The sequence below is a fragment of the Macrosteles quadrilineatus genome, unplaced genomic scaffold, assembly GCF_028750875.1.
Source record: "Macrosteles quadrilineatus isolate MER2022 unplaced genomic scaffold, UCM_ALF_1.0 Scaffold_6__1_contigs__length_79288215, whole genome shotgun sequence".
NCBI classification, from domain to species: domain Eukaryota; kingdom Metazoa; phylum Arthropoda; class Insecta; order Hemiptera; family Cicadellidae; genus Macrosteles; species Macrosteles quadrilineatus.
Window position 1 is genome coordinate 21,824,758 of NW_026542599.1, and position 15,809 is coordinate 21,840,566.

At 33.5% G+C, this 15,809-nt stretch overlaps 1 protein-coding gene across 1 annotated transcript; it reads right to left on the reverse strand.

Moving 5' to 3' along the window:
• Window positions 1-212: 212 nt before the first annotated feature.
• LOC128996745 (angiotensin-converting enzyme-like) lies at window positions 213-12,038 on the reverse strand. The gene is made up of 14 exons (XM_054422197.1): window positions 12,011-12,038; window positions 10,929-11,116; window positions 10,291-10,449; window positions 8,882-8,978; window positions 8,449-8,595; window positions 7,786-7,983; window positions 6,566-6,663; window positions 5,654-5,823; window positions 4,910-5,034; window positions 4,157-4,403; window positions 3,781-3,879; window positions 3,158-3,301; window positions 1,758-1,933; window positions 213-329 (listed from the first exon to the last, which is right to left on the reverse strand). The coding sequence occupies exons 1-14, from the start codon at window positions 12,021-12,023 to the stop codon at window positions 280-282; spliced, it is 1,911 nt and encodes a 636-aa protein (XP_054278172.1). The 5' UTR covers window positions 12,024-12,038; the 3' UTR covers window positions 213-279.
• Window positions 12,039-15,809: the final 3,771 nt, after the last annotated feature.

Consider the following 15,809-nt stretch of genomic DNA (forward strand, 5'->3'; position numbering starts at 1 on the left):
TGCCCTCCCATGTTGCAAAGAAAAATGAGGTAGATACGTTTTATAGAAAAATAATACTGTATTTCTAATCAAAGTGTTTTTCCTTAAAAAAACTATCTTAGATTTCTAGAAAAGGAAAGTAATAGTTACAAAATGATAGCTGTGAAGTAAAGGTCTATGAAACCTTTGTGAATGATTTTCTTAACAGTCAGGACATGAATAAAGTAAATGTGTTGGTACTTGATAAGAAGTTTTTAAAATTTAAACAGATAATGAGGTTATGTTTATGCGTTCAGTACATCAATATCTGCATGGACCAGTACCAGGGGATACTTCTTTTTCACAGAATTCTGAAACAGAAAAATTTTCACTAGCTTTTTAATACTCATTTCTGTACGTAAAGATTTGATTGATACTGATGCAATTGCTATGAGGATATCAGGCGTCTTCTCTGGTATGTATGAAACACAAACCTTATACTACACACAAATTTGAATACTCAACTGTCACTTTAAGAATATATTCAATCGAGGATTTATACAGGGTGTCCCATAAGTAGTACAAAGAATTCAGGAATAGTTTTACTGGGTGAAAATAAAACGAACATAAAAATAAATTTGTTTCCAAAAATCCTTCCTTAGCAAGATATCCACCATTTGGTTTTATTGTTTTAAATTTATTTCTCAAAAACTATTTAAGATATCTTTAGGAATCTTGGTACACAATTGAGTCAATTCATAATGTATTAAAAAAAAATAATTACAAAATATTTTTTTTTTAATGGCGGCTATTTTAAACTTTATAGCTTAATCCTAAGTTGCTAAAAAAAACGGCTAATTGTATAAAAAAATGCTAAGAAATTTTTTTTAAATTTCAAATTCCCTATTAAATGACATTAAGTTGAAAAAAATTTAATTACAAATAGCTGAGAAATAGATTTTTAGTTGTACAGGCCAGGCAAAAAAGGCCTTGCGGTCAGGGTTGGCCTCATTTCGCGGCAAAAATTGATTTGGGTTTTTTTGACCCAATAAACCTATTCCTGAATCCTTTGTACCTACTTACCGGACACCCCGTATATTAGCAACACTGTGAACAACGACAGTGCCCACCATTCAATCTGAAGACACATTTCCCCCCATCCCTCTTCCCATCCTTAATCTTCCTCAGTGACTGTTAAACATTCTGATTTTCTTGTACTTTGTGTTAAGTTTTGTGTTTGTTATGCCACAATAGACTCTTTCCCATTCAGAAAAGCCTGCCAACCCCAAAAAAATGTTTAAAACCTAGACTCTTTTTAATGTTACAGTGTTACAGTAGAACCTCTTTAATCCGAACTAATTGGGACCAGGGGTAGTTCGGACTATTGAATAGTTCAGATTACAGAACATATTGTTGTTTTTACATAACAATAGCTAAAACATGGCTAAAATTGATCAACATTAATTTGGGAAAAGTGAAAAAATGTTTTATAAAGTAAAATATAATGTTTATTTAATACAGTAGTAAACATGGTGAATAAACAGTACTGTAAATTAAATACAGTATACAATAAAGAACTGCTGTACTGTGTATAGAGAACAGCAATGAGGAGTTCGGATTAGTGGACGTTCGGATTACAGGGGTTCGGATTAAAGAGGTTCTACTGTACTTCCTTACCGTATTAAATGTGTGTTTTCTAAATAGTTGCCAACGGAATTTCTAATATGAAAATACCTCTCCCCTAACATATATTATAGCCTATACTACCAGCCATTCTGCACCATCTATTTTATACTTACTGACTTTCCCTGAGGTCCAACCAATTTTTTCATTGTTTTTCTCATTTTCTGCCTTCAGCCAATCGTAGAGGGGTTGGAAGAATTGTAGTAGTGCAGTAGCATCTATTTTCCTTTGTCCTGTGATAATCTCCAAGGCATCCTGCCAAGTTTTAGAGGCTCCCAGCGACATCATTTGTCTGTAGAATCAATCTTGAGGGTTAACAAAATTAAGGATACCTTAAACTGCACTGGCCATTAGAAAAACTACTACACTATTTAGCAAAGATGGACAAAGGATATCCTATTGTTATCCAAAAGCAATGTAACATTTAATAATTGTTTCAGAAGTTTTGGATGGAACTATGTAATGTTTCTATTTCTGAATGAAATTGAATTGAATTGAAACATTTCATTTGATGAGAAGCTAGCAATTAAGTCAATGAGTGTATTGCTTTTAATTCTGAATAGATAGGATCGTAAATCTTATATTTGTTTTGTAGTTCCAAAGTAAAATGATAAGGTTCAATATTGTAAGACTTTAGGCTGAACTACAGAAAAAAACCTCCAAATAAAGAGGGGGGGCATTTTTTCCACACGCTCGACTAATATACTCTGGTTTGATGTGTCGATATGATTTTAATATTTGTGTATGTTGCACTGTATTTGCGGGAAAGCAAGCTGGTCTAGTGGTTAGAGCGCGGGACTCCGGTTCAAACCCTGCCAAATCACCAATGGATGTTATCTAAGTGATATCGCCGTAACCCCTAGCCTGAAGTAATGTGAAAAACAATTCCGGGATCGTGCCTAGCGTCCTAGGACAGAAAGAAAACAAAAACTGTATTTGTAATCTCATAATTAAAAGTTGATTCCATTTAATTTGAGTTTATTTAGTACAGTTCTTTGACGATTGGAGTGTGTAGACTCAAGCGCATTATTTAATCTGATCACCAAAGCAGGGTAAGTGTAGAATGAAGGGAGATGATCTTACTGACTAAGACCAGCTGTTTCTGGGCCATTTATTAAAGCCCAGAGACCATAGACAGTCGGGTCAGGTTTCAAACCAAGCTCAATTCATAGTAGCTTTGTGGATATAGTGCTTGCCTGGTAATCAGTAAGCCGCCGGTTCGACCTGAGAAAATTCAGTATAGCATTTTGATGGTTTGAAACTAGACCCAGCTCTTCCTGATCATTGGGATTTTATCAAACGGTCCTGATCTTTGTTAGTAACAAAGCTATCATTTTATTCATCATACATTCATCCCTCCGCTCAGCTTTGTCTTAAATCTTAAAATACACAACCTGGTGTTTAAGCGACGTAACCATCTAAAATCCAATACAAAAATGAACTTTGGATGAGGTTTCAGATGGCTATTTGTGTATCACTCACACACATTTCACATCATAAGACCTCAGTTACTCACTTAAGTTTCTCCCCGGCTGCCTGGTTGCCAGATATGTCACACAAGTAAAGCGGTTTTGAGTCGGGATTGTTAGGATCGAACTGGCCAGCCTCTATACAGAGTGCACGGTGCAGCTGGTATTGAAGAATCACATTCAAGAAGTATCTGGAACATTTAAAAATTTTTACAGTCCAACAAGTTACGGGAGACGATTATGATGTCTTTGCGATTGCGGGAGATATACAGGATTACGGGGATCATGGGAGCCGATGCTGACGTTTTCGCGATCGGGGTAGATGTTGGCATTTTTTCCATGATCACAAAAAAAATTGTAATGTCTTCATGATCGGGAGAGATGTTAAAAATTTTGCAGCGGGAAGTGAGGACAATGTTATCGTATTCGCTGGAGATGTTCAAGACTTTGCCACGATCGCGGGAGATGATCACAATACTGCCGCAATGACTAATTATAGTTAAGATAAAATTATGATAAATGCACACTACACCAAATTTATGATTACTTAAGCTAACTCTGATTTTCTACTGGCAAGTTCTCAATAAATCTTGGGATATTTAAGACTATAATCAAGTAGGTTTGAAGTACATTACACTGTCATCTTAAATAATAGTTATATGATACTTACTTTACGTATTCCTCGTCGTTGTCAACTTGATGTTTTGCGCCGGCGTCAAAATCTTGTTGTCCACGATCTACAGGTGGGGCAACCCCTTGAAGTTGAGACCTAAACATTTAATCAAAGTTGTAATTCAGCTGAGAATATCAACAGTAAATTCAGAAGACAACAAGCTTTCTATAAGTCTTTTGTCATAATATTGTATGAAATGTTATCCTGGCTTGATATTTATATCATTTAACTTTGAAAGGAATTTAATTAACTACCTATCTCTGTATACAATTCACTATTGCCATTTTACAATTAAACATGTCACGTTAAATCTAGAGCATTATTTAACTTATTTTTTAACAAGTAAATAATTTTTTCATTTGGTTTCTCTAACCTGATGTTCCAGTATTCACAGTTGTAGTTTTCCGGAGTAATTTTTCCCTGGAATATTCTCCAACGCCACAAGTCCAGACTGTAGGCGTAAGGCAAGAACAGGATGTCGTACAAGGCTTGCTGTTGAAGGTAATTAAGCTCCTGTTTTTTGTCTGATTGCCAGTTAGCGTCTAACAGACCAAGGGACTTCAAGTGAGTGGGGCAAGTAACATACTGGTTCAGCAATTCTCCCAGGGAGTCTGTGAAACCTGGAAAACGTGAGAGCTTTAGATACTTATTACCACTACTAATGCCATGGCCTTGAAGGTCAGCGTTATCAGATAAAACCGTTTGTTATTGGCAGGATTTGAACCTGGTACCTCAGGGACTGAACCCCTGTGCTCTACCAAGTTCTGCTCTACCAACTCTACTAGAGCCACTCACACTTAGAGTAGTAGAATTATCAAACAAGCCTGCAAGTATGAAATTTAATTGGACATACATCAGGATACATATTTATAGGCGAACATGCGAGTAGAGGTGTGATGAGTGAATGAAACTATTGTTTTGTTAATGACTAAGATCAGCTGGTATTTTAGCTAGGACTATTTAATAAAAAACCCAATAATATAGGTTGGCTGAGCCAGGTTTCGAAATAATAAAAAGCTATAAGCTAATGCCTTTTCTTTGGATTAAACCGGCAACTTTCTGATTTTTCCAACTGTTCTTACAACTAATTTTTTGTCAAGTCTCATCATTGAGGTTATAATTTTACCTTCATTAGGCGATCTCTGGAGCAAATAAGGCAAGTCCTTCCATGCCATGAAGTTTTCAATCGTTCCCATCTCGTGGTGAATTCCTCCTAAGTCTTCCAGAGTAGGAATAGTGCAGTATTTTATCCTGAAACGTCAACAGAAACATTTTACAACTGGGAGTGTATTATTATTTTGTGAAATAAACTACTTAGTATTTTAAGAAGCCTTGACTCCTATATGCACTTACAATACAACTAATTCTTTGGCATTTTCAAAGGCATAATTATTTACAAAATCAAATCTAAAAAGAATGTATACATCCTGTGTTATCTAGTGGATTGGGAAGAGAAAGTCAAATTAGTTTGTACAAAAATCAAATAACATAAAGTTAAATTTTACTTTTTGGATAGACTTGCATTCGTGTTAAAATCATTTAGTCAAAAACTAATACAATTTTATTTTTATCCCTAACCATATGTTATAGCCCATTCAAATAACTTACGCGGTTTGAGGGGAAGTTCCCCCGCTATTTTTTTACATAATGTATATGTTGAAGCTGATTGATGTTTTTGACACACATCAGCTGTTAAGCTATTGTTTTAAAGGTAGGATCAAGTGGAGGGGATCGATTTCTTCCCCTAAAAACGCCTACATTTTGTGAATGCAGTATAAGATCTAAAGTAATGAAGTATCTAATTACCGGTATGTGCATATCATAATCATTCTCACTCAAGCGCAAGTGCAATTGTTACATTATACTTCACCTGTAATCTCTGCCATTGTAGAAGTCATATGACTCCTCATCACAATCAATGTCAACACCAGCTGGTCTCTCAAAGATTGAATCCTTCCAAAACTTTTCTGTCATCTTGCTCAAGCCCAGAGACAAGAAGAACTTTTCTGCTGTCTTAGCCATCTTCAGACCAGTGTAGTTCTGTTTTGAAAATACTTGTGTAAAACTTTACCCAGTAAGAGAAATGTATAAATTATTTAGTCTTTAAAATATTTTTTGTGTATAGAAATAGTAGTTTATTAGCAGTAGATTAATAATATAAGGAAGAAAAACAATATAGCAACATATTTTTTAATTCCAAATAGACCACAAGAGGAAGTTGAAAAGCATATGGGCAAAGTAAAATTATGGCAAATTTGCTAAAACCTGGTTGGATATTAGGCTACAGATGTCCACTGAGCTAGTAACTGGAGTCAGCACTGAATGAGAGAATTTCGAAACGTTGGCCGTGGCCGCCATTTATACGAAGGGATACATAACATTGGAACTATAGGGGAATAGAGAAATGTAATAAATCCATGAACCAATGAGGTGGTTGATTCCCCTTAGTTACCAACATTACAAAATGTTATCGAGTCTTAATTTTCTAGCAGAGTTTCCATCCAAGTGCTGTCTCCACTTGTATTTCTAGCTCAGTTCAGTTGTCTCAGGTTCTAATGTTTCTGTGATCTTACATTTTGTGTGGGAAATGGCTATAAATAATTTGTAATAACTTCTATTTTATGTCCTACTTGATAAACTAATAATAACCACTTAAGGCATTAAAAGAAATTTTTGACTTTTCAAATATTAATAGAAATAGCTATTAATAGAAAGAGATATTATGTGACGCATGTGAAACGACAAAGCTAGGTTATCAAAACAAGAGCCAAAAATGTCTAACCTGTGCTTTCAGCTGGGGTGATACATCTACAGAAGGAACATCTGGGAAGGGAGCTGTGATGCTATAGATGCTGATGCCATCCATCCCCCAGATAGATCCTGCAAAATTATTTAGACTAAGAATTTGATTTGGGGTTCAAACGCAACAGAAAAGGTAAAGGATTTCTTCCCAATTGACTAGAAACATCACTTTGCTAGGATTTGCACACAAGACCTGGTCAAGGCCGGATTCAAATTCTCAAATCAATAGTAATGTATCTAGACTGATAAGACATATTGCAGTAAAAATACTGGTAAACCGGTAAACCTATAGCTCAAGCAAAGTAGTTACACAGAGAAGGAAAGTACAGAGAAAACTTGCTAATGGGTCGACCGTACGTTTCCAGCTCTAGTATGATGTGCAGGTCTGCAGGAAATATACTTTTGACGAGCAAGGAAGAGCATGCAAGAATGCATGGAAGAGCGGTAAACATTGTTCGGAAGTTCCAATCTCGTAGGGCACAGGGTCTTCCTCCAACGTTAAAGCCGTACGTAGTATGTGATGGTGAGGGTTGAAAGGAATGTAGGAGGGTTAGGAGAAGTGACAGTGTTGGACTTAGCCCTAGACACCAACTACTAGTGCTAACTACCAAATGAGTACACCATTGAATGTTTTCTGTGTACCATCTCTGTTGTAATTATTTCCTCGACTTTCATATTGCAGCCCATATGTCAGGTTTCACATATTTCTGTTCAGTTATGCTAGCATAAATATTTGTAGGCTGGAGGTGCAGGTTTTTTTAAATCGTTATGGCTGATATATTGGACTTTGGGGCTTAATCTTAAAGAGTTGGGTTTCAGTTTTAAGTCCAAATTAGATATGATTTTTTTTAGACGTACCTCAAAATAAAGAAGTCCGTTCTGCCTCAAGAAACATAACACCTTTACACAATATACACAAAAATTTGGATACATCACTGAGACACTCGAAATTCAGCCAAGGAAAGCTTTGTGGGAAATTAGTGAAATACAGTATTCTAATTTTGGTGTATGTAAAGACTTTTTTTCAGAGTGGACTTGTTTTCCATACAGATTAGTCTGCTGTTCTGACAAAATTCATAAAAACCTACCCTACGCCCTAGTGCTTTAAATCTTTAAGTTTGAATTTATTTGTCAAGATATTGCAAATTGATTATGAAATACCTTATTCAACATCTAAATAATTAAAATTTCAGAACTCACCAAGTAGACTAGCAGGTATTGGTCCTTCTAAGTCGATTATGCTGGAGTCTTTGCCATGAGCTTCCCATAGTTTCCTCCGAACGTAAGCATGAACTTGTTTCACCAATGGGTCGATCTGAGTCGCCAAGTCTGCACAGACTTGTTCTAAGTTTTCTGTCTCGAATTTGGATTGCCAACGAGCTGCGTTGTCGGTAAAATCTGTAATTGAATCTCAAATGTACAATCGGGTGGGGAAGTTTTGATTTAGGTAGATAAGGTAATAAGGCTGTATGTAGCTTTGAAACCATGCTGGGAAGAGATAGAAAACAATTTTACTGTATGGGTAGCCTCCTTCAAATCAGAAGACTTTTAGAGCCTGGGTAAGATTCAGTTGATTATTTCGTCATTGTATTGATGCTTTTTGATACGGTTAAACAATTGATAGCAGCATTAAACATGTTTTGACTGTTCTTTTATGTACAAAACACCTCTGACTTTCCACAATACATGAACCAGAAAAGTACTTCATCAACTCCCTAATTTTGTGGCTGCCCTGCCCACCGCTGGTCACAATTTAGTGTAACTAACAAAAAAGTGCATTATTAGTAACTCATTCAACACCAATAAAATGGTTATTGTATGAGCCCCCTAACAAATGAAATTGTAAGATGATCAAAAACTTACTGTTTGCTTGGGCAACTTTATTGATCAGTTCCACGTACTGCTGGAAGTAAGGTTTTTCTGCTCTTCCGACAGTGTTGTGCCATCCTTCCCAGTAGAAGGACATTTCACAAGCGTCCAAGAAGTCCTCAGGGAACTTTGGTGACACGTCTGCAAAATAAAAAGTTTTAAAATAGTTTAAAACCTCAATCAGTATATAACATGATGAAATATTAGATTTTCCGACTGTCTAAAAGCTAAATCGAACATTCGTAAAATATGTCTCCAGGAGTGGAAACCGTTCTACCATAATCTTCTATGAGTACAATTAAGCAGCTTTTAAACAAAAGTTCAAATAAAAAATGTTCAAACTTTTTTTCAAAGCACGTGATCTACATTTTCTAAAAAAAAATTATGTAGCTCTAATTAAAATATGAGTTATGGTAGTCCAACTCACCATTGTAGTTCAAAGTTGCTTCCGTATTGGTCGATTTGTACTCTCTCACTTTTGCTGTCCCATAAACATTCAACATGTTGTTTATCACATCAGACAGCTAAAAAGAGTTAAACAAAATAACTGCTAGTGTAATTATACTGACACTATCTCTCAGAGGATTCTCTGGAGGAAAAGATTGTCTCAATAACATGGCATATGTACTAATGTAATTTCCATGTTACGATATGTGCGATACATATCATACTACATGTGTGATACTAAACTTGCTTGTATCGCCTGTTTTCAGATGGCTATCTTCACAACAATAAATAAACGGTATCAGCATTCTGACACATACTTTCTCCCATAAGATTGTCAACAACCTTTCTCATGTGTAAGCGGTAAGTGTAAATATACGGAAATGGGATTTGTAAAATTTTCTTCAGAATTTAAAGGACTATAACATACTAAATTTTTATCAAAATTGTTCTAGCCAATTTTGGGAAAATCCGATTTTCCGTTATTTTATGGGGATTTTTATGGGAAAATAACATAATCCACCATAAATTTGAACCGTAATTTTTACAGAAATGGGATTTGTACCATTTTGTTCAGAATATAAAGGACTATAACATACTAAATTTTTATCAAAATCGTTCGGGCCATTTTTGAGAAAATCCTATTTTTCCAGTTTTTTATGGGGTTTTATGGGAAAATCCCCATTAAAAATAACATTTTCTAAAAAATGACGAAAACTATCAAAATTGAAAGGATCATAACATACTCTGTTAAATCAAAACCGGATTTTTGTCTAAAATCCTATTTTTGTTATTTTATGGGGTTTTTATGGGAAAATAACATAATTTACCATAACTTTTGAACCATAATTTTTACAGAAATGGGATTTGTACCATTTTGTTCAGACTTTAAAGGGCTACAACATACTAAATTTTTATCAAAATCGTTCGGGCCATTTTTGAGAAAATCCGATTTTTCCAGTTTTTTATGGGTTTTTATGGGAAAATCCCCATAAAAAATCAAAATTTCAAAAAAATGAAAAAAACGCCTGGAGATACCACGGATTAGAACCTACATACCAAATTTCATTGAAATCGGACCACAGGTGTAGTCCCTAGCTCTGTACACATCCAGACACACAGACACACACACAGACACACACACAGACACACACACACACACACACACACACAGACATCACTTCGAAAACCACTTTTTTGGGTCCAGGGGGACCCAAAACGAATATATCCACTCAAAACTCAAACTCGAAAATTTTGACGAAAACAATACTTTCTCCATATACTATGGTATAGGGGGAGAAAGTAAAAAGAAGCTAATATTACAAACAATTTTGGCAGTGACGGCAATAAAAGTCCGCGTACAATGTTTCATAATATTATAGTTCCACATACCTTGGTTCTGTCATCAGGACTTATTGCTGCTTCATCCAGTTGTGACAGATAGAAGAACTGTCTTTTCAAAACAGGGTCTGAGAAAGACTTCCAGGGAAACTTAGATGCTTCCGGCCACACGCTGGCTAAGTAGAGGTTGTAGTTTTCTTTTGCTGTTGCCTGGAACATAACTGTGAATAAACTCAAGTTTTCCAGGTAACTAATAGGCGCTAATATTAAAATCAAATCAAACTATACGACTTATAGACAAAAGTGCAGAGAAAAAGGTAGCAGCATTGGACATAAAGTACCAATGTTGCTGAAGAAAATGTTTACAAAGCCAACAAAATTTGAGGATTTAAAATATATCTTGACAGGAACCTAAGGAATCTGGTTCAAGCACAAAATACATGATGGTTATGACATAGAAAGATGTTTGAGTTGCGCTGGACTGGACATAAGATAAGTAAAGGATATGAAGCATATTAATCCATAGGAAGGAAGCTTCAAATAGAAGAAGGTTCCCTGGAAGAATATTTTCTCATGTTTCTACATGAGAATGGTGGAGCCAATGAAGAACAAGCAGTTAATTCTCTGCCAAATAATTAATTTCTTCTAGCTTCCATTGTATAATTTCACATAATCTCTACTATACTAACCAGATCCTTGGCTGCTTGGTCTGTCAGGGTCGTTTTGTAATCCCACTCCTTGTATTTTGAAGTACTTTCTAGGTGTTTCAAATTTGCATTAACTTTCTTAAGGAAAGCTGGAGCTTCCTTTTCTGTGTACTGTGCCTTTGCCTTTGCCCATACAACACTCAGCAAAGCTGCTAGTATCACCGACGTATCTGAATAAAATGAAGCAGATTGAATCATACAAATGTCAAGGAGCGGTCAAGGATCTAAAAATGTCAATGTAGTTTTAAAAATGGTATGGTACACAAACTTAGTAAATCTTGGTCAAAATATGACAATTAAAGATACCTAGATTGTTACTTATTTTAAAATCTAAAGACATTATTGATATTTATAATCAAGAAACGTTTTTTGTCCTTGATTTTGGGTAAATTTCAACTTATGATTGATAATATGTTGGTTTAAAATCATGTTAAATTGTTATAGAACAGAACAAATACATAGTGAACTTAAAACACACTCTACAGGTAACATATTTAACATTTACTTGATTTCTCATGGATGTAGTGATTAATAGATTAGATTTTACCAATTACATGATGAATTCAATTAACTCAACTAGTCATAAAATTATTATTTTACCATTCTAGATAAATTGAATACTTCACTTAAAGATATAACCTCAATTAAATTTCCCTTTATTGAGTAAAGATATAATATTTACTATGTATTTAGGCCAAATTTATGATTAATTTGCAAAAAAATTTTAAATTGCATTTTCCTACATACAAACAAAGATTTTTATTTTTATGGAACTAAAAACTTATCAAAACTAACTAATGTAAAACTACTAATGAGAAAAGAATATTAATATTTTTAGATTTTATGGATTATGAGCTGACAAGTTTATTCAATATTGTTTTTATGCTAAAAACCAAAAAAGCTTCAACTTTAAGTACTATAGTCCTAGTTTTTAAGCAAATAATAAGAACTAACTAATCAAAATATAAAATAGACTTGAAAGTTCTATCTATAATATAAAGACTACGACATTTTGTTGATTCCCTCATTCTTAATTGATAAATGGTTAATGCAAACCAACTTACTTGTGAGATGCATAGTGTCGAAGTGAAAGTGGTACTTCGAAGTACCACACTGAAGAGTAACCTCTCACATTTGCTCACTCAATATACTGTATAACCAGAGGACAATGACAATAGAACCCACAAGTTCAACTCGTGAAAGTAAAATATCCTTTTGTTGAAAATAGAGAAAGTTTGAAAAGAATTGAAAAGAATCCCCAAATTTTGCAATATTTGACATCGAGTGAAATTTCAATAACTTCCATCTCCTTTCAAAAGCTGTTGACATAGAATGGGAAGCCATACAAAATTATGTTGACTTGTCAATGTGTTTCTAAAGTCAATAGAAGTGGGTGACAAAACAACTTGAACAAAACTAGCAACTTTGTATCCAGTTATTGGTTAGTGAACAATTTCTAGTTATACAGGGTCTCCTGTAACTCTCTGGACACATGTATATAGCGACATAGCGTTATTGCTTAGGTCAAGACAAATAAAAAAAAGATAATTGAAAAATCAGCTGTTTTGCAAACTTTTAAAAAAATCAGCTGTTATGTCAACTTTAGAAAAAACAGCTGTTATGCGAAGTATTAAAAATCTGCTGTTTTGCAAAGTATACAAAATCAGCTGTTTTGTAGAATCAGCTATTTTGGAAACAATTTTAAAATCAGCTGTTTTGTCAACTTTTAAAAAATTAGCTGTTTTGCCAACTTTAGAAAAATCGGCTGTTATGCAAACACTTTTAAAATCAGCTGTTTTTAAAACTTTTAAAAAATCTACTATTTTACAAACAAATAATAAATCAGCTGTTTTGCCGAATTTGGGCAATTCAGTGTTTTGCTAAGTATTAAAAATCAGCTGTTTTGCAAACAATTTTAAAATCAGTTGTTTTGCAAGCCTTTAAAAAATCAGCTGTTTTGCCGACTTTTGAAAAATCTGCTGTTTTACAAACAATGATAAATGATATGTTTTGTCGAATTTGGAAAAATCAGCTGTTTTGCAAACGATTTTAAAATCAACATTTGAAATAACAGCTGTTTTGCAAAGTATTAAAAATCAGCTGTTTTGCAAACTTTTAACAAATCATCTGTTTTGTAACAATTTTAAAATCAGCTGTTTTGCAAAACTTGTAAACATCAGCTGTTTCGCCAACTTTTGAAAAATCAGCTGTTTTGCAAAGTATAACAAATCAGCTGATTTGCGAACTTTTAAAATCAGCTGTTTTGCAAAGTAAAAAAATTAGCTGTTTTACAAAACTGTTTTGTCAATTTAAGAAAGTCCGCAGTTTTGCTGACTTTTGAAAAATCTGCTGTTTTACAAACAGATGATAAATCAGTGGTTTTGTAGAGTTTGGAAAAATCAGCTGTTTTGCACAGTATTAAAAATCAGCTGTTTTGCAAACTTTTAAAAAATTGCTGTTTTGCAAACAATTTAAAAATCAGCTGTTTTGTCGAATTCGGAAAAATCAGCTGTTTTGTAAAGTATAACAAATCAGCTGTTTTTGAAAAATCAGCGGTTTTGCAATCAATTTTAAAATTAACATTTGAAATAACAGCTGTTTTGCAAAGTATTAAAAATCAGCTGTTTTGCAAAGTATTAAAAATCAGCAGTTTTGCAAACTTTTGAAAAATCAGCTGTTTTGTCAACTTTAGAAAAATCAGCTGTTTTGCAAACAATTAATAAATCAGCTGTTTTGTCGAATTTTTTAAAATCAGCTGTTTTGCAAAGTATAACAAATCAGCTGTTTTGCAAACTTTTGTAAGATCAGCTGTTTTGTAAACCATTTTATAATCAGCTGTTATGTTAACAATTTTAAAATCAGCTGTTTTGAAAACTTTCGAAAAATTAACCGTACTACAATCAAATGATAAATTAGCTGTTTTGTTGAATTTGTAAAAATCAGCTGTTTTTACAGTATTAAAAATCAGCTGTTCTGCAAACAATTTTAAAATCAACATTTGAAATAACAGCTGTTTTGCAAAGTCTAAAAAATCTGCTGTTTTGCCAAATTTTAAAAAATCATCTGTTTCGCCAACTTTGGAAAATCGTTTTGCAAAGTATAACAAATCAGCTGTTTTGCAAACTTTTGGAAAATCAGCTGTTTTGCCAACTTTAAACAAATCAGCGCTTTTACAAACAAATGATAAATTAGCTGTTTTGTCGAATTTGGAAAAATGTGCTATATTGCAAAGTATAACAAGTCAGATGTTTTGAAAACTTTTGAAAAATCAGCTGTTTTGCAAACTTTCAAAAAATCAGCTGTTTTGCAAACAATTTTAAAATCAGCTGTTTTGCATAAAGTTTTTAAAAATCAGCTGTTTTACAAACAAATGATAAATCAGCTGTTTTGTCGAATTTAGAAAAATCAGCTATTTTGCAAAGTATAACAAATCAGCTGTTTTGCAAACCGTTAAACAAATCAGCTGTTTTGTAAAGTATAACAAGTCAGCTGTTTTGTCGAATTTTTTAAAATCAGCTGTTTTGTAAACTTAAAAAAATCAGCTGTTTTGCAAACAATTTTATAATCAACATTTGAAATAACAGCTGTTTTGCAAAGTATTAAAAATCTGCTGTTTTGCAAACTTTTAAAAAATATGCTGTTTTGTCGAATCTTTAAAAATCCGCTGTTTTGCAAAGTATAACAAATCTGCTGTTTTGCAAACAATTTTAAAATCAGCTGTTTTGTCAACTTTAGAAAAATCTGCTGTTTTGCAAACAGTAAATAAATCAGCTGTTTTGTCTAATTTTTAAAAATCTGCTGTTTTGTAGAATTTTGAAAAGTCAGCTGTTTTGCAAAGTATAAAAAAATCAGCTGTTTTACAAACTTTTGTAACATCAGCTGTTTTGTCAATTTAAGAAAGTCAGCAGTTTTGCTGTTTGCAGTTTGCAGTTTTGCTGACTTTTGAAAAATCAGCTGTTTTGCACAGAATATTAAAAATCAGCTGTTTCGCAAACTTTTAAAAAATCAGCTAATTTGCAAACTATTTTAAAATCAGCTGTCTTACAAAATTTTTAAAAATCAGCTGTTTCGCCAACTTTTTAAAAATCAGCTGTTTTGCAAACAATTAATAAATCAGCTGTTTTGTCGAATTTTTTAAAATCAGCTGTTTTGCAAAGTATAACAAATCAGCTGTTTTGCAAACTTTTGTAAGATCAGCTGTTTTGTAAACCATTTTATAATCAGCTGTTATGTTAACAATTTTAAAATCAGCTGTTTTGAAAACTTTCGAAAAATTAACCGTACTACAATCAAATGATAAATTAATAACAAATCAGCTGTTTTGCAAACTTTTGGAAAATCAGCTGTTTTGCCAACTTTAAACAAATCAGCGCTTTTACAAACAAATGATAAATTAGCTGTTTTTTTATCAGTTTTTCAAGTTAGAGACGAAGTCAACAACTTAAAACGATCGAGAGCTGCAAAACCATTTCGTCCTGTGGTACGAACGCCATTTTCACCACACTATACGCCTACAACTTTGAGAAAATATATGCAATAAATGCAAACTATCATTCAACACAACTACAACTTATGTAAAGACATATTTAGATGAATCAGTAAAATAATAATAAATAGTTACTAAGCAGCGGTGATAATTAAACAAGTCTATTGCAATGCATATACAGCTTAAAAAACAATGTTTTAAGTAAATAAGCGAACAGCTGATTTTCTGTCCTAGAGCCGCAAAAACCTGCTCGGTCCCCAAATAACGATGACAGCTGGCATGGACGGCAATACGTAGCTTTCAGCCTCCAATTAACGTTTGTAAAAAGGCTAAAACAGCATAGTGTGGTAAAAAAAATGCCACTATCTTGCAAAAGC